This window comes from Dromiciops gliroides, chromosome 1 (assembly GCF_019393635.1).
Source record: "Dromiciops gliroides isolate mDroGli1 chromosome 1, mDroGli1.pri, whole genome shotgun sequence".
NCBI classification, from domain to species: Eukaryota; Metazoa; Chordata; class Mammalia; order Microbiotheria; family Microbiotheriidae; genus Dromiciops; species Dromiciops gliroides.
In genome coordinates this window covers 74,442,634-74,468,165 of record NC_057861.1, presented here as the reverse complement: position 1 = coordinate 74,468,165, position 25,532 = coordinate 74,442,634, and the positions used below count along the sequence as shown (strand labels likewise).

Genomic DNA, 25,532 nt, shown 5'->3' with positions numbered 1-25,532 from the left:
TACAGGCAATCAAACTGAATCTACAGTTAAGCAACTTGCCTAAAATCATGAAGTTAAGAAGTAAAAGATTTGGGACATGAACATTGGTTCTCTTACTCCAAATCCAGTGCATGTTCCATTTTATCACATTGGTAATAACTTAAATCCCTGGCAAAATGCTATTGAGCATTTCTAAAGGGAATGTTTGTGAGCACTTAGAAAAGGGAACCAGTGATCACTATTAGCTAGCATGAGCTCATTCTAACAAGTTATAAGCTAACCTTATTTCCTTTTTTTTTTTTTTGGACAGGATTACTAATCTGATAGATCAAGGGAATTGAGTGGATATGATACACTTGTATTTCACCAAGGCAATTAACAAAAACTATCAGAGAGATGTGGATTTGCTCAATGACAGTACAATTATATAGATTTTCAACTGGTTGGATCTAACGAATGGGATCTAAAGTTGGAATCTAATGAATGACAGAATCAGATTCCAAAAATATCTGAGGTAAGAGTGATGGGCCAGACCTTTTAAGATGAAATTTAATAGGGATAAATGTAAAGTCCTATATTTGGGCTCAAGGGGTAGCAAGGTGACACACTGGATAGAGTTTTGGGTCCAGAGTCAGGAAGACTCATCTTCCTGAGTTCAAATCTATCTTCAGACACTTACTAGCTGTGTGACCCTGGACAAGTCACTTAGCCTGTTTACCTCAGTTTCCTCATTTGTAAAATGAGCTAGAGAAGGAAATGGCAAACTATTCCATTATCTTTGCCAAGAAAACACAAAATAGGGTCATGAAGAGTTGCAACAACTGAAATGACTGAAAAAGATACTTGGATTCAAGAAACCAACTTCAGGAGTACAGAATTGAGGAGAAGCATCTAGACAACAATTATGGAGAAAGAATACAGGTATTTTTTTGTGGAATATGTCAACATTGCACAAATGTCCTCCAAAAAGTTAATGCTATTTTAGATTCCACTGATGTAAGCACAGTGTCCAGAATGAAGGATGTGATAGTCTCTCTGCTTTCTGTAGTCATGTCTCATCTGTGGTACTACATTCAGCCGTAGGTGCTAAGTTTTGGAAAATACACTGACAAATATTCAGAAAAATATGGACCAGATGGTGAGGCAATTTGGGATGTGATATAAGGGTGAGTTCCAAAAGCTCAGGTAGCAGGGTAGGAAAGAGGGACAGGATAATAGTGGTCTTTATTTGAATATCTGTCACATGGAAGAGGAATTAGATTTGTTCCACTTTATTTCAGAAAACAAAACTAAAATCAATGGTAGGAAGCTGCAAATATTTATGTAGATATAAGTAAAGGCTTCCTAGAAATTAGAATGGTACAAAACAGAATTTGTGTACCTCAGTAAATCATTAGTTTCTTACCACAGGAGAGCTCCAAGGGATTGCTGGATCATCACCTGTCAAGGATGTTATGGGAGGGTTCTTGTTATCTGCTGAATCACATGGTCTTTGATATCTTTTCCAATTATGAGATCCTATGATCTAGCTCAACCACTATGCAAATCATAAATCTCATCGTTGTCACAGGATTTCTCTTCAATATTACTCCTCTGATGTCAAATACAGCTAGAGAGTTAGTTAAAGCTTTTGATTCAATCATTATATTAATGTATTTCCTATTTGTGAGTTCTTTCATATTTAATAAGAATTTATATGAGGAAGAGCTTTCCCATATTTATTTCATTCATAAGGTTTCTCCAATTATATTTTCTCTGTTGTTCAATAATAAATGCTCTGAGAAAAAGACTGTGCCAAATTCATTAGGACTTCTCACCTGTATAAATGCTAACATGGAATTAAATGTATACACTGGCTGAAGGCTTTTCTGAATTCTCTACACTCACTGGGTTTCGAATCTTATGACACTGAATTTTGGATGAAGACACACAGAAAGCTTTTTCACAGTCATTACAGTTATGGCATGTTTCTCTACTAATTAAATTAAGCCTCAGAATGCTATAAAGCTTCGTCAGTAAAATCTACAGCAATGAAAAAAGAAATTGACTTAATGATCTAAATCCCCCAAAACAAAGTGAATTAAAACCATGTATTGAACAGATTTTGACATGCAGTGAAAGGTTGATCAAGTTAGTCCATATTTTTTTATTTATGTGTCTATGTGTGTGTGCGTGTGTGTGTATATATATATGTATATATATATACATATATATATATATACATATATACCCACACACAGAGATATAAATATATACATAATACATTTATGTGTGTATGTGTGTGTGTTTAAGTAGCAGGAAGTGATCTCACTGGATTGGAATACATTTGAAAAATTGCTTTCAATAAACCCTAACTGCTTCCCATTGCAAAAATCCATCTCTTCAAAAACCAATATTTTAGATACTATGTGCCTTCAAATTATGGAAAACCTGGATGTAGTTAGATTCCAAATTATGTTACTCAAAAAGTAATGAACTAATAGTAGCAGCATGTTGCCAATGGTGACTTAGACTAGAGAAGTAATATAACCAATATTATGGAAGACATGTATGCCTGGATATGGAGGTGAGTCGGCCAGGTTGTGAGAATGAGACACAAAGGAGAAGCACACTAAGTGATGCATTTGGTATCCTGAAGATAGTAAAAGAATCAAAGGAAAACCTCCAATATGGTGGCTACTCTTTGGAAGATTTATGGCAGAACATAGATGAGAAAGTATGAAGGAATGTCAGTCTGCATCAGCAGAAGTAACCACAAATCTATGAAATTATGCATTGTCTGATGTTCAATGACAGCTTGGACCTGACAGCCTCCCCAGATTCCTGGCATTCATGATAACATTTCTCTCCAGTAGCAATTCTACAATGTCAAACAAGGGAAGACTTCTGACTGAAGATTGTAAAGCCTCTCACATTCACTACCCTGAGATGGTTCTTTTCATTCTGAATTTTCAAATGTTGATGAAAGTATGCAGATTCATTTAAGGAATTCACACCTTACAGGCATGTACTAGGTTTCTCTCATACACACACTGGACTTCTCTCCTGTGAGAATTGTTTTATGTCTAATGAGGTTGAAATTCCAGTTGAATGTTTGCCCACATTCTATGTATGATCATAGGAATTCTCTCCAAGCAAAGATTTTTAAGTATTTTCCACATTAATTGTTTTCATAAGGGTTTTTATGTGAATTCTCTGATGAATAAGCAAAGTACTTCTAATAAACCATTTACAATTGTTAAATTCGTGGGACTTCTCCCAATATGAAGTCACTGGTGATCAATAAGAGCAGGTTTCAAGACTGAGGACTTTTCGATATTAATTAACTCTTGTTTCTTTTCAATATGAATTTTCTGGTGACTAGTAAGAGTAGACTTCTTTCTATAGGCTTTCCCACATTCCTTACATTCATAGGGTTTCTCTCCTGTGTGAACTCTCTGGTGCTGAATAAGGAAAGCTCTTCTGATAAAGCATTTACCACATTCACTACACTCATATGGTTTCTCCCCACTGTGACGTCTCTGATGATCAATAAGTGTAGACTTCTGACTGAAAGCTTTTCCACATTCATTACATTCATGAGGTTTCTCTCCAGTATGAAGTCTCTGATGCTGAATAAGGGAAGCCCGTGTACTAAATTGTTTTTTGCATTCATTACACTCATGGTGTTTGCCTCCATTATGTAATTTCTGATGTTCAATGAAAGATGGCCTATGTCTGAAAGCCTTCCCACATGTACTACATTTATAAGGTATCTCTCCAGTGTGAAGTCTTTGATGATCAATAAGGGTAGACTTCCTCCAGTAGGCTTTGCCACATTCGTTACATTCATAGGGCTTCTCACCAGTGTGAATTCTCTGGTGTTGAATAAGGGCAGATCTATGACTGAATGGTTTTCCACAATCACTACACTGATAGGGTTTCTCTCCTGTGTGAATTCTCTGATGCTGAATGAAATTTAGGCTTTGGGTGAAGATTTTACCACATTCATTACATTCATAGGATCGCTCTCCAGTATGAAGTCTCTGGTGATCCACAAGAGTGGACTTTTTTCTATAGGCTTTCCCACATTCATTACACTTATAGGGTTTTTCTCCTGTATGAATTCTCTGGTGTTCAATAAGCAAAGCCTTTCTGATATAGTGCTTACCACATTCACTGCATTCATAGGGTTTTTCACCTGTATGAAGTCTTTGATGATCAAGAAGGGCAGACTTTTGACTGCAGGCTTTCCCACATTCAGTACATTCATACGGTTTCTCTCCTGTGTGAATTCTCTGGTGTCGAATAAGCAAAGATTTTCTGATAAAGCATTTATGACATTCATTACACTCATAGGGTTTTTCTCCAGTGTGAATTTTTTGATGATCAACAAATGTAGACTTCTTATTGTAGGCTTTTCCACATACATTACACTGGTAATGTTTCCCTGCATTGTGAATTTTCTGATGATCATTAAGAAGAGACTTCTTACTGTAGGTATTTCCACATTCGCTACACTCATATGTTTTTGCTCCTGTATGAATTCCCTGATTTTGTATGAGCAAAGACCTTCTGATAAAGTGTTTTCCATATTCATTACACTCATAAGTTTCCTCTCTAGTGTGAATTTTTTGATGTTCAATAAGATTTGAGCTCTGTCCAAACTGTTTCCAATATACAGAATTGTCACAAGGTTTCTCTTTTGCATAGTCTTTCTGGTATCTAATTAAATCTGAATTTTGTTTGAATCTTTGGCCCATTTCATCCCACTGATGTAGTCTCCCTCCTGAAGGATCTCTTTGAAGCCGAACAGGGTTAGATGGCAGCCTGAAATTTCTTCCGAATTCATTACATTCTTGGCCTCTCATTCCTGTTGCAGATAACTGGTGGATCACTGAAACTGTCCTGAAATTTCCCTCTTGAGAAAGGAGCTTCCTTCCTACAGAGGATCCCCAATTTTCCTTTGGTCTTCCTTCATATTCACAGACTTCTCCCCATTTGGATCCTTGGGGAACATTCCCTGTGAGTCTTTCCAGTATTGCCCATTGTGGTTCCACCTCTTCAGAAATTTCCTGCTTTGGAGACAGTTCATTTTTCTCAGTCCTCAATTCACAATCTAGAACAATAAATAAAAAATAGGAATATTCAAGATCAATAAGGAAGAGATAAGGTCTTGGAGTCTGTGGGACTGATAACCCTGAGGATGATGAGAAGATATGATCTCTGCTTATATAAGATGTTCCTATCTAGTTGTCTTCTCAGATATGATAAAATGACTTCGTATAAATTAAATGCCTATCAACTGATCAATAAATACTAGTTGAATTAAAGTATAGATAAATTTTCTTCTCCCTCCTTCCTCTTCCATTTTGATAACTGGAAAAACAAACAATATCCCCCTGTAGTTATACTGGGAAACAGGTGGGGCAAGTCACTAGGAAAGACTGGAGAAAAGAAAGAGCTGATTTCAAAGCAGCCATAGCAAGCAAGGAAAACAAGCCTATAGGGAACACTCAGAACTTGTTCTCACTCACTTTCCCTGAGAACCTATAGCCTGGGAGACCATGCTCTGGATCATAAGGGCTGATGCCACTAGAAAAAAGAAAAAGCTCCTGGGCATACTAACTGGAATTAAAAGGGAGCTGCTCCCCTTATGCAATAGAGCACGTGGTCCTTCAGGCTGCCAGTAACTTTGGAAACCCTACTATTGTACTAACTTCCTTTCCCATGTGGAAAAGGCCACAGAGCCAGCAATGGATGTGAGTCAGTCAGACCTTGACAGCCAGTATGAAGTCTGATCACTCTCACCCCCAGATTCCATGTGTGAACAGAGAATGCAACAGAGGCATCTGGTCCATTTTTCTAGGATCCAGGATGGTAGGGAGCAGCTTTCTTATAGTTAGTAATTTCTTTCCTCCTGTTCAACTCATCACTGTGATTCAATTGATACTGACTTGCCCCTGTTACTATTCCCAAGGCTTTCATCCTGATCCAGCTTAACCCTAACCTTCCTCTTCCTATCATTCTCTATTCTCCCCTTCATTATGACCCCTGGAACCCCCACCCTATCACTAAACTCTCATTCAGCTTAAAACTCACATTCTTCCCTTAGAAACCTAGTTTTCTCTAGAAACCAGCCCCCCTCAATAGTGCTATCTAGTCACTTTTTCATCTTCCCTGCACACAGAAAGAGAACTTGGCCTATTTCTCACTCATCACTGCCACTTCCAGACCTGTTTACGACTTTGACTCTACAACTTCTCCTTTGAACTTCACTCTAGTTTTCTGTATCAGCCTATCCAGGATCCTTATTACTATCTTCCATTAGCCTCTAGGTCACCCTCCTCACCTCTAAGAAGTGTGAGAAAATAATGGGATTTGGCAAATACTCAAAGGCTCACCTGGAGATTCATCTAAACTGATTGAATTAATTGAGTGATTGACTGCTGATTAGCCTACTTCAAGTTAATTAGATTGTAACCACACCTGGCTAGCCCTTAAGAAGGTATTGCTCTCAGAAGCTAAGGACTCTGTACTCAACTCAAGACCACGTTCAAGTCCAGTGAACCAATGGATTTGGATGATGCCTACCAATCAGCTTGAAGCAGTGTGGAAGGACTGCCTTTGCTCCAGACCTATAGAAAGCTTCCATACTCAGTTTGAGAGCAGTTCGTGTTTCAAGCAGGCTCATGGTTCAGCACTTGAGGAAGAATCTGACCAGGCTGGAACTCTAGGCTAGATAGGCCTTTTCTTAACTTTCTGAACTCCACGTGAATACCTGGTATGCTTTAATAAATGCTTAATGCCCAAAGACTGATGCTAAAGCTTCTAATTTAAGGCATTTAGATTTTAAAAATCACAGAAGTATATGGTCTTCTCCATGACAACTGCTCCCCTTACACAATATTTTGTCCTCCCCGTTCTTTAATTTTCTGAACTCCCATGACCTGTATCTTTATTCCACCTCTGCCATCCAGAGGGGTAGTCAAACTTTAAAACTCACCATCATCCCAGATCATGTTACCTCCATGGCATTGAAATTCTCCTCTCTGCCTGCTACTTTTTAGGCTTACATCTCTCTGTCTCACTGTTCCTAAACTTACTCTTTTTTGTTTGTTTGTTTTGTTTTTTTAGTGAGGCAACTGGGGTTAAGTGACTTGCCCAGGATCACACAGCTAGTAAGTGTTAAGTGTCTGAGGCCAGATTTGAACTCAGGTCCTCCTGACTCCAGGGCTGGTGCTCTATCCACTGCACCACCTAGCTGCCCCCCTAAACTTACTCTTCATCCACACTGCAGCCTCCAATCCCTCTTTCCTGTCCTACTCTCCTCATCCAGCCTCATTTTCCTTCCTTCACAATCTCTATTCTGTAGTCAACCAGTTCTACTATGACCTTTATTCTACCCTCAAACCCCCGACTCTTTGTCCTACTACCATTCATACACTGCTCATTATCAATGCTGGTTCACCCTCACCCACCTGGTTTGTTTTATCCTAATCTCCTGCTGCTGACTGTTCCTGAAAAAGGTCACACAACCATGTAGTCATGCTGACTGGATCCAATACAAATTCATATTAATCTAATCTCAGTTGGCCGCTAGGGGCTGCACAACTATCCTTTTACTCTTACATGGTTGACTCTCATTCTATGATTGTCTCTCATGATCCTTGGAGGAGCTAATCCAAAATCAGAAAGCCTTGGTCTCTCTCCTCAATCACCAAATGCCACCTCCACCTTTCTTTCTCTGTTAGCAGATGACTCTCCCCTACTAAGAAAAGTGTCAACTGAAGGAAATGGGAAGGTTCAGTCTCAACCAAAAACTAAAATGATCATTTTTCTTCAAATATCTGAAGAATTATTATATATAAGAAGGATTAGATTTAGTTCTTTTGATTCTAAAGGGCAAAATTAAACATTTTCTTTAGAAACCTATGACCCTAGAAGAGAACTATTATTGTTTTTGTCTTTGTATCTCCAGTGTTTGACACATAGTAGGCAATTAATAAATATTTGTTGAACTGAGTGAATGAATGGGTATAAATTACAGTGGGTCATCTCAGCAAAAGGAAACACTTTTTGATTATAACAGTAGGCCTAATATGCATTTGGGCTACCTTATGGGGTGACAAATTTCCTGTCACTTGAGTTACTGATCTGCATCAATAGAAGTTTATGTAAATGGAAATTCCCTGAACCAATGAAATCACAGGTCCAGACAACCTCTAATGCCCGCCAAAAAAAAAAAAAAAGGAAAGAAAGGAAAGAAGTAAAAAGATGTATTATAAGAAAATAAGACCAAATAATGATTTCTGCTAAACTTCTACTAGCCTGGGATAAAATAGCAGGTCTGGTCAGAGAGTAATGAACAAATACCAGACAATAACTTCATTTCAAATTGTGTCCATCATTGGGAAGGCTTTCTTCTGTGAAGAAATGTAAATAATGCATCTCCTTTCTAAAGATAATTTATTCTTTTACATCTCTAGAATAAAAACTAACCACTGTGCCCAGGATACATATGAGCACACAGGAGATGATCAGTAAATGTGTATGTTCAGTGACTGAATGAAGATACATCACTCACTCACCTAAACAGTCGCTTCTCAGCATCTTTCTCCCCTCAGCTTCCTGAATGTCTAGGATCCATGGCTCTTCCCCTCGTTCTAGCTGGGAGATCACATTTGGTTTGGATACTGGAAATCCTGTGCATGGGGAAGGAAATGGAGCCCGGTGATTTCTTCTGGATACATAGAGCTGTCCCAAGCTCAGTTTCAGGCCCTGGGTTTTCAGGTAGGTGAGAAGAGAAGAAAGGCCATGATAGAAGAGCCTAGAAAAGTCCTTAAGAACATTCTGGAGGGATCTTAGAATTAGGGATCTTAGAATTGTGTTCCCAGAGTAAATAAGGAACCCTGGGGAATTGGCAATCTAGGTAGATGGGACAATTAACTAATTATGTGCTATCCATTCTTACACTTCTGGGGACTCCAAATTAGATCTAAGATGAGATGCCTAGTACTAAGTCAGGAAGAAGTCTGAGTTTCCTACAAAGATCTGAGAGGTATCCAAAAGTATAAACTTGGGAATCTCTTTTTCTAACTCTATATATCTCAAGTTTGTCAACTGAGAAAGGGAAACAGAATTGTCCTATCTGTGATCCTCAAAAGGATTAGAAATCTGTAGTCTCTGAACCTCAAGCCCAAACCTAATAAAACTTTTCAAACCCTACACTGATTCACAAAGCAAGAAGCAAAGGAACTCAGATCTAAGTCCTGGGGAGAGGAGCCTTACCCAGAGAGACCACATGCCCATAATTCTCCAGCATCACATCCCTGTAGAGGTTTCTCTGAGCAGGACCCAGATGGCTCCACTCCTCCCGAGTGAGATACACAGCCACATCTTCAAACATCATAGATGCCTGAAACACATTCCTGCGGCAGCCCAGCGATAATCCCAGTGTCCGGCCCTGGGATGAATCATATGAGGAGAGAGGGTCAGGATGCTCTGCTTATAATTGATGGGGTACATAGTCTTCTGCGTGTATTAGCCTCTGAAATGTTTATTAGATGGATGAATGAAACTATCACAAGTCTGGTTTCCTATGCTGAGTCCCGAGGCCTTTACCTAAATAAGAATCCCCTATGTGATATGATAGAAAAGTAGTTGTTGAGTATTTACACCAAGACCTCTAGAGAAAAAGGTCTTTGAACTTACCACTTCCCATGGCAGTTGTTTGGGATACTTTGGGACAGCTCAAATTGTCAGCAAAAGAGCTAGCAGCCTTGGTGAAAACTACCAGAATGATAGTCACTGGAAGAGGATCCACTGAGACAGAGGGTCTGAGTCTATGAAACAGACTATGAAAGTGTGAAAATATGTGTGCATGTGCATTTTAAGGAATTCTCAAGGAAGGACTAGGAGACAAAATTGACTCAGAAAAAAAGAGGAAGGGATTTTTTTAAAAAGTAACCTTCGGGGGCGGCTAGGTGGCGCAGTGGATAGAGCACCGGTCCTGGAGTCAGGAGTACCTGAGTTCAAATCCGGCCTCAGACACTTAACACTTACTAGCTGTGTGACCCTGGGCAAGTCACTTAACCCCCAATTGCCTCACTAAAAAAAAAAAAAAAAGTAACCTTTTCTAATCCCCAAACTAGAAGAACACATGGTTGAGACATTTATCTCCAATTTGATAAATCAAAGAGGAGGCCCCAGGGTGCAGGTGTGCAAAGTCATTCAGTATATTTATGAAGACTCAGAGAAAAGCAGCCTAGGGAACCAATGAGCTCTGTCCATGGAATCCCTCACCATACTAGGCTCCCAAGGAAAAGAATATATGCTCATATACCTGGACTTGAAGTGAGGGATAGGGGAGAGTAGCTGGCTAGAGAAACTCTAGCAAGGGAACATTGCTGAGCCTTCTCTAGAGACTTCAACAATGGGATTTCAGAAAAGAAAACTTACCTGAGGCCTGGGTGGAAGAAGCTCATCTGCCATTACCTGGTTTCTTGGATGCCCCTTTGGGAGACAAAGGGAAGAAAAGAAAATCATGAATGAGATGAATCCTGCTCTGCAGTTTCCCTTCTATGTAACTTTGATTGTCTAGTCCTCCTTAGTAGTGCTTCAGGAAAACTAGGAACCCTTTAAGGCCATAACTAATATCAAATCAATCAACTAACCAGAAAGTATTTATTGGAAAATAACTACTATTGGGGGCAGCTAGGTGAAGGAGTGGATAAAGCACTGGCCTTGGATTCAGGAGGACCTGAGTTCAAATCCAGCCTCAGACACTTGACACTACCTGTGTGACTCTGGGCAAGTCACTTAACCCTCACTGCCCCACAAAAAAAAAAAAAAAAGAAAAGAAAAGAAAAGAAAAGAATTACTATGCTCCAGACACTGTGCTAGATGCTGGGAATACAAAGACAAGAATGAAACAATTCCACCCTTAAAGGAGCATACATCCTATCAGAGACCACATGTATACATGTATAAGTATGTGCAAAATATATATGAAAACAATTGGGGAATAATTTGGGATGGGAAAGGTATTATTAGGTTAGGGGAGTCAAGAAAGGCTTCATGTTCTCAATGTTCAAGTTGAACACTGAGAAAACTAGGGATCTTGAGACATAGAGATGAGAGTGCGCATTTCGGGCAAGAGGGATAGCAAATGCAAAAGCAAGGAAGCAGGAGATGGAAGGCCCTACCTGAAGAATAGCACAGGCAATCTGGCTGGGCTGCAGTGGGGCCTGGGGGAATGTAATATGCTTAATGCTGGGAAGGTAGGGTCTACTCAGATTGTAAAGAGATTTAAATGACAAACAAGGAAATCTTCTGTTTTATCTTAAAAATAATAGAGAGGGGGTGGCTAGGTGGTGCAGTGGATAGAGCACCGGCCCTGGAGTCAGGAGTACCTGAGTTCAAATCCGGCCTCACACACTTGACACTTACTAGCTGTGTGACCCTGGGCAAGTCACTTAACCCCAATTGCCTCACAAAAAAAAAAATTTTTTTTTAAATAATAAAAATAATAGAGAGCCACTGGAGTTTATCTAGTAGGAGGGTGACATGATCAGAAAATTAGAAGGATCACCAGTGGCTATGTGGAGGGTAGATTGAAAAAGGGAGAGACTTGAGGCAGGGAAACCAATTGGGAAGCAATAGCAATAGTCAAGACAAAAAATGATGTTAGAAGGGTACTTTAGTAGTGGAAAGAAGATGCAAGAGATGTTGTGGAGGTAAAATTAACAAGGCTTAAGCACAGAAAACCAGACTTGTGATAGTTTCATTTATCCATCCAATAAACATTTCAGAACCTAATACACACAGAAGACTATGTACTCCATCAATTATAACCAATCTGAGGCAGTGTGGTATAACGAAAAGAATATTGTACTTTAAAGTTGGGAGAACCTGGGTCACTGGTTCTAGCCATGTGACTTCAGGCAAATTCATCTCTTTGAAGCTCTTTTCCATCCACAAAATGGGGGTGTTAATATAACTTCCCTTCCAGGGCTAGCATGAGGACAACACTTTGTAAACCTTTTAAGGTGGTGCTTTTAAGCACCACATAAATGTGAATTCATTACTTCTGTCATTATTATTCTTAAATCTTAAAGCACTTCAAAAATCTGGGTTTCTGGTTTTATTATGATTGATTATAGACAGAAGCTGTAAGTCCTCCCCTGTTGTTCAATTGTGGCCAACTCTTCGTGATACTATTTAGGGTTTTCTTGGCAAAGATACTAGATAAGTTTGCCATTTCCTTCTGCAGCTCATTTGAAAGATAAGGAAACTGAGGCAGACATGGTTAAGTGGCTTGCCTAAGGTCACACAGCTAGTATATTTTACTAGCAGATTTTAACTCAGGTCTTTCTAACTCCAGGTCAGGCACTCTATCCACTGTACCACCTAGCTGCCTGAAGTCCCACTCTGAGTTCCACCTATTCTGTAGGCATGATTACCAAACCCCCAGAAAATACATAGCTAATTCACCAGAAGATAAACTCAGGGTCCAAAAAGCCAAGAGGAGCTAAAATGACAGGCAGAATCTAAAATGAAATGTATTAGGGAAAATGCAAAGTCCTACCCTTAAGTTCAAATAAAGCAACTCAAATAAAGTTGGGGGAGGCATGGACAACAGTTTTAGTGAACCCCAAGTGCAATGTGAAGCAACGATGTGACATAGCAGCTAAAAAAGCTAACACAATCTTAAGCTACACAGTATGCATTGGTATAGTACACAGAACAAAGGAGCTCATTGTCCCACTCTACTCTATCCTAACCAGACCATATTAAAAATATTGTGTTCAGTTCTGAGTACCCCATTTTAGGAAAGACAGTGGTAAACTAGAATGATAATAGCTAGCATTTGTTTAGGACTTTATAGTCTGCAAAGTGTTTTATGTACACTATCTCATTTGATCTTATTTAGATGGCCCAACAGATAGAGTACCAGATCTAGAGTCAGAAAAATCTGAATTCAAATCCAGCTTGAGACACTTACTGGTAGCTAGGTGGCACAGTGGATGGAGTGCTGCTGGGCCTGCAGTCAGGAAGACTCATCTTCCTGAGTTCAAATCTGGCCTCAGACACTTACTAGCTGTGTGAATCTGGGCAAGTTACTTATCCCTATTTGCTTCATTTTCCTCATCTGTCAAATGAGCTGGAGAAAGAAATGGCAATCCACTCCAGTGTCTTTGCCATGAAACCTCAAATGGAGTCACAAAGAGTCAAACACAACTGAAATGACTAAACAACAGCAACAACATAACTCACATTATATTCTCCTGGGATACTTAATACATTTAACTTCTGACTACCTCAGTTTCCTCAACTGTAAAGTGGGGATCATAATAGCACCTACCTCTCAGAATTGTTGTAAGGATCAAATGAGATACTTGTAAATCACTTAGCACAGTGCCTGGTACATAGTAGGTGCTTAATAAATGTTTGTTCAGGGGGCGGTTAGGTGGTGCAGTGGATAAAGCACTGGCCCTGGCTTCAGAAGTACCTGAGTTCAAATCCGGCCTCAGACACTTGACACTTACCAGCTGTGTGACCCTGGGCAAGTCACTTAACCCCCATTGCCCTGCAAAAAAAAAAAAAAAACCAACTGTTTGTTCCCCTTCCTTTCCCATGATCTTTAAAACAACCTTGTAGGTAGGTACTATTATTATCTTCACAGATAAGGTAATTGAGACTGAGAAAGGATAAATAACTTATTCAGAGTCTGAAGCAAGTTTCTAACCGATGTCTTCATGATTCCAAGTCCAACACTCTGGAACATGTCCAAAGGAAGGAGACCAGAATGGTGAGCTGACTAGAGACCATGCCGTATGAATAACCAGTAACTTTTAGATTAGAGAGAAAAAGAAACATGGTTGGTGGTAGAGATCCAGTGGGAAGTCACCGATTGATAAAGCTCTTCAAATAGTTGCAAGGTTGTGAAATGGGAATAGGATGAGTCTTCATTTGGCTCAAAAGGAGTAATGAGTAGAAGCTGAACATCAGAAGACTTCTGTTCCATTTAAGAACTATGAGAACTTTCCAAAAAATAGAATGGACTGCACTGGAAGGTGGTGAGTACCCTTTCCCTGGAGGTCTGAAAGGGATGCTGAATAGCTATTTGTTGGGGACACCATAGAAGAGATTCCTGTTGAGAGACTCAATGACTTTTGAGGTCCTTCCCAACTCAGTTTCCATGATTCTCATTCTCAAAAGCTTTATGAGGGGGGCAGCTAGGTGGGTGCAGTAGATAGAGCACCGGCCCTGAAGTCAGGATTACCTGAGTTCAAATCCGGCCTCAGACACTTAACACTTACTAGCTGTGTGACCCTAGGCAAATCACTTAACCCCAACTGCCTCACCAAAAAAAAAAAAAAAAAAAGCTTTATGAGGGCCTCTACTCCTTTTTCCCTAGTCATCAGATCTGACTCACTCCAGCTTCAATCCTCCCTCAAGACCCTCACTCTTATTGTTCACTGAACCTGGAATGTCTCACACCCTTCTTCAACATTTGTCTTCTACAACAAGCCTTCCCTGAATAATTCATCCTCTCCACAACCACACTGACAGATATTAATTTTGTGTTTACTAGACTGTCTATATACAGTTTGTACAGTGAAGATGATAATGATAATAATAATAACAATAGTAAACATATGTGGTGTTTAAGGTTAGCAAAGCATTCGTGTCTCTCTCTACTACACAACTCTCATTGATGTCTTCCTATATTTAGTTGAATCTTATTAGATTTGGCCCATCATGCTAGCCATCTCTTTTGATCCTGACTACTCTACAATGTGTCAGCTATTCTTCCCACCTTTGTGTCATTTGAAAATTTGATAAAAACATATCTAGGTCTTTATAAATGTTATCAATAACAAATATTAAATAGCAGAGAACCAAGAAGAGATCCCTGAAGAAGTCCTCTAGAGACCTCTTTGCAAATTGGCATTGTTAATAATTACTTCCTTTTTGATTCAGACATTTAACAAGTTCCAAACCCACCTAACTTTACTAGCCTATGTCTTTCCATACTGTCCACAAGCTGTGAAAGTGGAAAAGGAGCAAGAGGATTTCAACAGGTGAGATAGGGGGAAAGAACTTATTCTAGGCAATGGAGATAATATGAGCACAAACAGGGAATTTGGACAAAATCAAGAATAGATAATGGTTAGAAGCCCATTTTGGCTGGAAAATAATCATAATCATAATATTACCTGGAGCCTTAAGGTTTGTAAAATGCAGGACAGCTAGGTGGGCACAGTGGATAGAGCACCGGCCCTGGAGTCAGGAGGACCTGAGTTCAAATCCGACATCAGACACTTGATACTTACTAGCTCTGTGACCCTGGGCAAGTCACTTAACCCTCACCAAAAAAAAAAAAAGGTTTGTAAAATGCTTTACAAATATTATATCATTCGATCCTCACAATAATCCTGGGAAACAGGTGATGTTATTATACTCATTTTACAAATGAGGAATTGAGGGGGCAGCTAGGTGGCCTAGTGGATAGAGCACTGGCCCTGGATTCAAGAGGACCTGAGTTCAAATCTGACCTCAGACACTTGACACTTACTAGCTGTGTAATCCTGGGCAAATCACTTAGCCCTCATTTCCCTACCAAAAAAAAAAAAATACTCAATATACAAATGAGGAACTGAGGCTGAGAGAAGTTAAGTTGTTGTTTGTCCTTCATTCTCAAAGGGGACCATGACTTGCAGTGAATTGGGTTTAAGTGAAGGAGGGTTGTGCAAGGCTCCTCCAAAGCCATATGGGTCCAGTGGCAAGACATATATAAGGATGACTGGAGATGGCCCCAGATGTTTAAGGCAACTGGGGTCAAGTGACTTGCTCAGGGTCACACATCTAATAAATATCTAAGGTCATGTTTGAACTGAGGTCTTCCTGATTCCAGGCACACTTCTCTATCTACTGTGCCACCTAAAGCATGCAAAATGCCAAATATTCCAAACTATGCCTGTTCAGGAATTCCCTCCTTCTAAAAATCTCTAACCATACTTAACCAGCCATTCTAGCCTGGCAGAATCTTATTGAATTTCAATCTGTTGTCTAACATGTTAACTATCCCTCCCAGGTTTTCATCATGTGTAAATTTGAAAGCCCAAGCTTTTTTTCCAAATAACTGATACAACTATTGAACATCAAAGGGTCAAGGGCAAAACTCAGGGCCATTCCACTGAAAATCTTCTCTAAGTTTACACTAATCTATTAATCTATTCCTTGGATATAGTTCTCATTATTCAACCAGTCTCAAAATAACCTAACTCTATTATTGACTAGTCCACATTCTGTCTTGTTGTAAAAAAAAAAAACGTAAATATGTGAGAACTGCCAAACGCCTTGCTGAAATGCCAATATACTATGTCTATGGCATCCCCCTGATCTACCAGTCTAATAACCTGTCAAAAAAGAAAATTAATTTAGTCTATCATGACCTTTTCTTCCTGATTCCAAGATGGCTCTTATTAATTACCACTTTCTCAAGTGCTCACAATTCATTTCTTTAATTAGAGAATTTTGCCAGGGACCAAAGTCAAGTTCACTGGTCTACAGTTTACCTCTTTCCCTTAAAAAAAAACTGGCACAGTGTTTGTGTCACAGTCTTACAGAATTTCTCCCATTCTCTAGTATTTTTCAAAAATCACCGAAAGGCTAGAAAGATGGACTGAATCTAATAAGATGGGGTATAATTGGGATAAATGTAAAGTTCTGCACTTGGGCAGAAACTGCACAAATACAGGTTGACCTATACACACATGTGTTCAGTGCTTCATATGAAAATTGTGTAGAGATTTTAGTGGACTGCAAGTTCAATATGAAACAACAGTACTGTAACATGGCAGCCAAAAAAGCTAATTCCAGCATAAATTATGTTAATTGAAGCATATTTTTGGAATACTAAATTAAGTTATAGGTACCACATTTTAGGAAGGATACTGGCAAACAAGAGACTATAAAGAAGGGAGTGATCAAGGCAGCTGGTTCAATGAATGATGGTTCAATGAATAGCACACCAAGCCAGGAGTCAGGAAGATGAGTTCAAATCTGACCTCAGATACTTATTAGGTTTGTGACATTGTGCAAGTCACTTAACACGTCTGCCTGTTTTCTCAACTGTAAAATTAGGATAATAATAGTACCCACCTCACAGGGTTGTTGTGAGGATCAAATGAGATAATATCTATAAAGCATTTAGCACAGTGCCTGGCATATCTATAGACATATAGAGATAGATATATAGATATTGATCTATCTATATATACATATACACTTACACATACATATATACAGAGAGAGAGAGAGAGAGAGAGAAAGAGAATAGGTACTTTGTAAATGCTACCAATTTTTACCAGTGAGAAGACTAGAGACCATGCTGTATGAAAAAAAGATTGAAGAAACTGGAGATATTTAACCTGGGGAAAAAAGGTTTGGGGAGATCTGATAGCTGTTATTTAAGTCTAGAAAGATCTATCATGGAAAAGAGGAATTAGCTTGTTTTGCTCGGTACCAGAGTGATGAATTAGAAGCAATGAGTAAAAGTTGCAGAGACAGAGAAGTAGATTTAGGATTGACATGCATACACACAAAAAATACTGAACTGAGCTGAAACAGTAAGCTCCCCCCCCCCCCCAATCATTTAAGGGATTCAAATGGATATTGTTGAGCAGATTCTCCCACAGGTAGGGCTTCTGAGATTCTTTTCCATTCAGAAATTCTGAGTCTTTGGTGAGGATAGGTTTAGAGGTAGGGATAACAGGAGAGCTTAAGGAACTCACATCAGATGGCATAGATTTCCTCAGGAAAGAAGGTGAGGTCATCTGATTAAAGGATAAGTTGTATTTGAAGACCTAAGAAGGAAAGCTTTGCAAAGAACTTTAATGACATTTACATCTGATCCTCACAATAATCCCATGATTTGGGGGGGGGGGGTGAGGCAATTGGGGTTAAGTGACTTGCCCAGGGTCACACAGCAAGTAAGTGTTAAGTGTCTGAGGCTGGATTTGAACTCAGGTCCTCCTGACTCCAGGGCCGGTACTCTATCCACTGCGCCACCTAGCTGCCCCCCATGAATTTTATTTTATTTTATTTTTTTTTACTGAGGCAATTGGGGTTAAGTGACTTGCCCAGGGTCACACAGCTAGTAAGTGTTAAGTGTCTGAGGCCGGATTTGAACTCAGGTACTCCTGACTCCAGGGCCGGTGCTCTATCCACTGCGCCACCTAGCTGCCCCCCCCATGAATTTTTTACAATGAGTTTGCTTTCTCAATAGGTGAGGAGAGGCTTGAAGGAGGGAGAGAATTTGGAACTGAAAAAAAATTTTTATGAATATTTTTAAATGTAAACAAAAATAATTTTAAAAATTTAAATACCATGAATTACAAAATACAAGTAGTATGTCTATTTAAACATTAGGATGCTAAGATTTGGAGATGTTAAATGACTTACCAAAGGTCATAAAACTAATAAATGGCAGAGCCAGAAATCAAATCTGTCTTCTGTTTCGATGTCCAATGTTCCTTCCATTATACCACACTGTGAAGAATGTGATTCCTAAATGTTTGATATTCAAAATCAATCTATGACCTCATAGACTGGATGTTTCCTTCAGTGATGCAGATCACAACCCGTCTATATTACTCTTGCCCATATTCTCCCATAAGTTTGGCACAGGGGGCCACCCAAAATGCTGAAATCCTTCCTCAGTTTCTCCTAATATCACAAGACTACCAGACAGAACACTAGTTATCCATCTAGTATCCGTCACCCTTGCATCATCAACCTGTCTTCTTCCATTATTCATGTCTCTGATGATATTTCTAACTTCTCTTCCTCCAAGTTCCTCCCTGGTGATACTAGAGCCGGCTCATATTTACCATGCACCTCTTTATGGCCCTCTATGGCATATCCATTTTTCAGTTATTCAGAGACTATTGTGCTCCATGTCTCTCAGGCATATACAATGATAGAATGTTGGTATGAAAAATATGGGCTTTTGCTTCTAGGAGAAGCTTGGAGTCATGAAGTTAGCTTTTCAATTTCCTAAAGGTAATCCAAACTATTCTCCTTCCCTATTTAACTCTGGGCCCAATTCTTTCATTTGTACTGTCTGTCCCAGATACATAATATGTTGGATGCCAATATCTACAGTTTGTCCATCCAATTACAAATGATAGACATTCTTTATTCACTTTATCTTTCCTATGAGGATAACCAACTCAAACTTTTTTTAAGTGGTTTAAGATTCCATCCATGAAGTTCCACATTATTTCAGCGCTTAAAAGAAACCATCCCCAAACAGGAGATTTGAAAGATCTCACCATCCACAAGGAATCCTTCTTTGACTTGGGCTCTGTGCTAGATTTTCCTCCATCACAGCAGTGAATATCTTGGGCAGACACATCTCCTTGTATTATATGACTCACCTGCTTTTTATGATGGTGGGGGCGGGGAGCATTGAACAAGGTTATTTCTATTGTTAAGTCTTTCAAGGAATCTTGAATAATTCTGATCAAATAAGATATTTGTACAGTACTTAGCAGAGTGTCTGGCATATCATAGGTGCTTAATAAATATGGATTCCTTTCCATCCCCTTCCCTGATGGAAGGAAAATACGTTGTTGGAAGAGAAACTAGGTGGCACAGTATAATAGCACAATGAATCAGCATGGTTTTGTGATTTTTCTCCAGGAGTATTTATTTAGCTGTTTGACAATATGAATAAATATTCATATATATATGTAAATATATGTATATGTATATGTAAATAAATGTATATATAATGGGAGTGACCCAGGATTGGTGGCTATCAGCTCAGGAATAGCAGAAGTTCAAAGGGGCCAGTGAATCAAGGGTAAAAGAAAATGTATTGTGAAAACAGCTGAACTTTGGGTGAAAACTGATCAGGGAAGAAAGTGAAGGCAGGAAAAAAAAGAAAGAAAGTGAAGGCAGAACAAAGGCAATGGCCTGAGAAGAAGGAATCAAGGAATAAGAGGTCTCTCTTCTTTATGAGACTGAAGAGCAAGTTTGTAAGGAATCAAAAGCTCAGTGGTCAGAGAGGGGGGGTGTCAGTGGTCAAGAACGTCATATTAAATAGTTCTGTGTGAAAGTGAGATAGAATGGTAGTTAGCTGAAATAGAGGTGGAGGTCATAGATATTAAGAAAGCTAAAGAACTGTGAGTCTAAGGTAATAGAATAATAATTAAAATGGCAACTGTAGGGGCAGCTAGGTGGCGCAGTGGATAGAGCACCAGCCCTGGATTCAGGAGTACCTGAGTTCAAATCCAGCCTCAGACACTTAACACTTACTAGCTGTGTGACCCTGGGCAAGTCACTTAACCCCAATTGCCTCACTAAAAAAAAAAAAAAAGGCAACTGTAGTGTCTGAGAATGACAGCAAAACATGTAGTAAAGAGGAAAATGGTGAGCCTGGAATGGAAATCACTGAGAAAGATGGGACAATGTCTTCTTTGAGGTCAGTAGGTAGTAATGACAACAATCATGAGAATGTGGTATTATTGGATGGCCATGAACTTTAAAGGAAGAGTTGTGGCAGATAGCAGCTGAGCAAGGACCTGGAAGCAATAGGAGGGTGAAAAGTGTATGCTGACCCCATTCATCTCCCATTTCCTGAAATTATGGGTCCAGAAGGAGTAACTGACCTTAGTTGTGGATAGGTGCCAAAAATTGGTGCCAAAGATGTAGTCTTGTCCTCTCTTAACCAGTTCTAAGTCTCTACCTCGACCATATTTGTCATTTTTCATTCCTTCTCCATCACCACAGCTCCGACCCTAGTCCAGGCCTTTATTACCTCTCCTCTCTCTAGACTATTTCTCCTAACACCTCTCCCTCTCCCTCTCTCTCTCCCTCTCTCCCCTTTCCTCTCCTCCCCCTCCCTCCCATCCATTTTATGTGGGATATCAGATTCTCTCTGAAGCATATCAAGTCATCACCTTGCTTAAAATCTTTTAATGATATAGATATAACCTATATCAGATTACCTGCTGTCTAGGGGAGGGGGGAGGGAGGGGAGGGAGGGAGAAAAATCTGAAATTGTAAAGCATGTATAAACAAAAGTTGAGAACTATCTTTACATGTAATGGAAAAAATAAAATACCTCATACATAAGAAAAAAAAATCTTTTAATGGCACCTCACTCCCCATTAACATAGCCTGATGTTCACCCCCCCCCTCCACAATCTGATATTAGCCTCTTTTCTAGACTTACCTAAAACTATTCATTTTCCTGTTACCTTTCACCCCAGAAAACACGACTACTTCCAAATCCCTGCCCTCATCCCCTCAGCCTTGTGCCCGACCCCACTCTGCAGAAATTCTATCTGCTCTTTAAGGCCCATCTCATAGTATGTCTTCCTTGAAACCTTTCCTAATTCCCTCAGATGAAATGATCCCTCTCGCTATGGAATGTTTGTGTTTGCACTTCTTTATAATGACCATATTCTGCTTCATATTATATTTATGTGTAATCCTGTTTTCTCCTTCCCCTACTGAGCTACAAAGTCCCTGAAGGCAAAAGCCAGATCTCTTCTCTGAAGCTCAGCATCCCTCTATGGGAGACCTCTGGAAACATTGGATGAAGGAACGCTGAGATATAACCTTTCTTTGGCTGGAAGATAAAGAGGGCTTACAGCAAAACCAGGGCCTAGTTCTGTTATAGCCTGGGATCTAAATGGAGTTGAAGTGCAGAATGGAAGAATCACAGAACCATGAAGAAAAGGGGAACACGAATATAACAGCTAAAGGGAAGGGCCTTCAGAGTCCTAGGATATGGGTGGGTTTTTTTTTATTTAAAAATTTCAGTTTCATGAAACAAAATAAATTTAAGTGTAACTTTACAATGCTTTGAGTAAATAATAAGCATTAATTCTTCAAGATTAGATATTAGAAGTTCTTTTTTTATTTTTTTTTTGGCAGGACAATGAGGGTTAAGTGACTTGCCCAGTGTCATACAGCTAGTAAGTGTTAAGTGTCTGAGGCTGGATTTGAACTCAGGTCCTCTTGAATACGGGGCCAGTGCTTTATCCACTGCACCACCTAGCTGCCCCCAATATTAGAAGTTCTTAACCTAATTCCATGGACCATCAACGGTCTGTGGAGAGATTTCAGGGAGTCCAAAAACTTGGATAGAAAAAAAAATACACCATTATTTCAATATAGTTGGCTTCCTTTGCAATTCTATATATTTTATTTCATGCATGGAAAAACAATATTCTGAAGAGTTCATAGGTTTCATCAGACTGCCAAAAGTATCCACAACACACAAAAAGGTTAAGAAACTCTGCACTGTACATAGAAAAAGCTGTGACACAGAAGTCATCATACAAGTTCATTTTAGTTCTTTGAAACAGTCGATTGATTGAGGAGCCATCCTTATAAGAGTAAACTCTAGGGGGCGGCTAGGTGGTGCAGTGGATAAAGCACCGACCCTGGATTCAGGAGGACCTGAGTTCAAATCCAGAGTAAGACACTTGATACTTACTAGCTGTGTGACCCTGGGCAAGTCACTTAACCCCCAATGCCCTGCAAAAAAAACAAAACAAAACCAAAAAAAGAGTAAACTCTAGCCATCATGACTGTTAGAATAAATTGGCCTATCATTTATCTATATCTGGTTAATAAATATAGTTCATCTTCTACAAATGTTATTAATTCTTATGGTAGTATAAGCTTTATAAAAAGTTAATTCAGAAAAGAAGTATTTACTACGTAAAATTGTCAACAATCTTATCATGCAAGACCATTCAAGGTCAACATCCTTAGTAGCCAAGTAGAAATATACACCTAGTTATCAGTCATCAAGGTTGCAAATGTTATGTTTTTCTTGCATTTAATTCTGCTTTGGATATTATATAGTATTTATTGCATATTTTAACATTGTTTTACTACATTATTTGAAAACCAGCAATAATTTTTCTCCTTTAGTTACATTGTATAATATATATATATGTATATACATATATATTACTCATTCAAGTTTTCCACATTTTTAAATCTGCATGTGAGTTGTAATAGAATAGCATGGGGGTGGGGCATGGGGCATTTCCTTAGCCTTAAAAAAGCAGGGGGCTAAAAATTATTGAACCAAAAATAAAAACAAACAAACAAACAAATAACAGCAAAATCTTTATTTCTAAATATGCATTACTGGCCAAAAAATATTCACATGCTCAAGAAAAATTAAGATTTAAATACTAAGTACTGAATATTATTTGTTTTTAATATTATTTCAGTATGTTCCTAAAGAAAATTTTCAGCAATGTTTGGGGAGGGCTTCAGGATTAAAAACTACATATTTTATTATGTATATGTTACATATGAAGAGAGTCACCAAAAGTCACAGCAAATCTTTTCAAATTAAGTAAATTCTCTCTTCCATTATGGCATTATTTAAAACAACCAAGTCAAGATGTTACAAATACATATAACAAGATAAAAATCTATACTAGCAATTTAAAAGTTATGATAATTTTGTGTTAAGAATTATACCTAACAGTACTTATTTCCAGTTATTCGCTGTATTATATTTCATCAAGACAATCTGTTGCAAGTTCATAATATGCTTTAAAATTGCAACAACAACAACAAAAAAGGAAAGCTCCTCGATTCTGGTATTTTGATTATGAACAGATATTGAAAGCTGTCATTAATACAGAAATAGCAACTTATGCCTTTAAATTTGTGTTTTTTAAAAGCCCAAACTACAACTAGGATTTTAATATTTTAATAACCTATATGATATTAATAAGCCACAATGTCTCATAATTTTAACAAGGATTGAAAATTAAAAATACAAAATTTTGTTCTTACATCTATGATATATTTTTAGGTGTTCTTCCATTCATGCCAAAGCAAACCTGTCTCCCTAGTACAAATGGAGAACAATGCCATTTATTTGGTTTTTACTGACTGGCTATCCAGACATGGAAAAAATGATGCCGAAAAGCTTCTAATACCATCATCACTCTTCAGATACTGAATCAAATGCAACTGCATGATCATTGTGCCAGTTTTCTCAGCTGTTTTCAAAGGATCAAGGAGTGATGATGGATTGAAAAACAAAAAAGGTTAAGTTTGCTTCATTCTTGTTATTTCCAAGGTAAGTTTCCAAATGTTGACATCATTTTACGGCATAACCTTTCCCCGGTGACTAAGAGCCACACTGAGAAACATTCTATTTCAAAGCCTGGGCTTCATGACAAACTAACCATGCATCAATAGTGCGTTAAGCTGCTAGCTCTCCTGACAACTCAAACGTCACGAGGCCCGATTTTGCAGGGAAGAACATAGGAAAACTAGCAGCTTTCCTTAACATCTGCTGCGTGAAATATCTTTAGCAGCCCAAATGTTTTCACACATTTCAATTTGGACTTCAATTTATGTCCTGCCCAGATTAGAACGGCTAACTTCTTGATTTCTGCTTAACTTTGGTTACATAAGTCTCTGGTGCACACTTTTATTTCATTATTCAGGACGCTAATTTGATCTGATCTGACAGCCCACTAACCTATCGGCATCAACTGCATTTTGCAACTTTTGCATTTTGCGAATTTTATTATTAATGGAATTTGAAGTTAATGACGTTCTGTTAACGGAATTTGTAAATAACATCATTGGTAATGAAAGATAAACTTGATGCTGTGTATTATGACAGACTTCTGATCATATTCAGTTATTAGAAATAAAACAGTGACCCATCCATAATTGCTTGTTATTGAGTTGGGAGAGGAGAGTATTTGAATACACTGGAGGGGCCCCTTAGGATTGAGGTGTCACAGAGGTGCTACGTTCTTATTCCCTCCTAACAGTGTCTCACGGTGGGAAGAGGGGATTGAAGGGAGGATACTCTGCAGGACGGAACTAGGGGAAGACCCTGTAGCTGGGAGAGGGTAAAAAAGGAAAAGGGAACCCCAGGGCCGGGGGTCGGATGCGGGAGGGGACAAGGGACCCAATGAAGGAGGGGGAGGGGCGGGGACCTTGAGGAGGGAGGAGGAAGAAGAAAGGGGGCGGGGACCCAATGGAGGAGGCGGGGACCCCGTGGAAGAGGAGGAGGAGGGGGCGGGGACCCCGTGGAGGTGGGGGAAGGGATGCAGGGGGTGGAAGGGACCCAGTGGCCGGGAGGACTCACCTTCCAAATCCTGATCACGAGCCGCCACGAAGCGGGCGCCCGGAGCTGCGAACTGGACGTGACTGTCCGGCGACGGAGACCTCTCTCCTCGGCACGGACAGCTTGGCGGCTGCAGGCTCTCCCTCTCTACCGATCGATCGGCTTCGCGTCCTGTCACTGGGAGGGGGGGCGGGGACGGGGGAGGGGCGGGACTGGGCAAGGAGCCGTTTTTGTTCCCACGGCCGGAAGGAAACGTCGGGCGACTATCGAGAGCTCGCGGGTCCTCCGCGCGGCCTAGAGCGGCTCTGGGCCAGCCTGGGGCTTGGATTGGGCGGATCCCATGCTGGGGGTGGGAGTCAGGAGCGTTACTTCCGGTCCGTTCGGTCCGGCTTCTCCGATGGGGAGGGGTTTCCGGGCCCGGACT

At 39.5% G+C, this 25,532-nt stretch overlaps 2 protein-coding genes across 3 annotated transcripts in view; one reads left to right on the top strand and one right to left on the bottom strand.

Moving 5' to 3' along the window:
- Positions 1-703: 703 nt before the first annotated feature.
- LOC122741834 (zinc finger protein 883-like) lies at positions 704-25,283 on the bottom strand. Its single transcript, XM_043985656.1, has 6 exons — positions 25,130-25,283; positions 13,509-13,549; positions 10,420-10,473; positions 9,250-9,424; positions 8,550-8,663; positions 704-5,077 (listed from the first exon to the last, which is right to left on the bottom strand). Exons 3-6 carry the CDS (start codon positions 10,450-10,452, stop codon positions 3,249-3,251), a joined length of 2,151 nt encoding a protein of 716 aa, XP_043841591.1. The 5' UTR covers positions 10,453-10,473; positions 13,509-13,549; positions 25,130-25,283; the 3' UTR covers positions 704-3,248.
- LOC122741842 (zinc finger protein 883-like) overlaps positions 25,116-25,532 on the top strand; it is a 37,167-nt gene continuing 36,750 nt past the window's right edge. Inside the window, exon 1 of one of the 2 annotated variants that reach the window (XM_043985699.1) lies at positions 25,116-25,187. The gene's annotated coding sequence lies outside the window, so the exon portion shown is untranslated. The remainder of the gene's footprint in view (positions 25,188-25,532) is intronic. The other variant, XM_043985716.1, reaches the window with a different exon arrangement.

Excerpts from the sequence above, each read along its gene's own strand:
- LOC122741834 (XM_043985656.1), bottom strand. The coding sequence starts at position 10,452 with ATGGCAGATGAGCTTCTTCCACCCAGGCCTCAG. Across the intron at positions 9,425-10,419 it reads TTCTTCCACCCAGGCCTCAG|GGCCGGACACTGGGATTATC; the intron begins GTAAGTTTTCTT and ends GATTCATCCCAG. Across the intron at positions 5,078-8,549 it reads GCTGAGAAGCGACTGTTTAG|ATTGTGAATTGAGGACTGAG; the intron begins GTGAGTGAGTGA and ends TTATTGTTCTAG.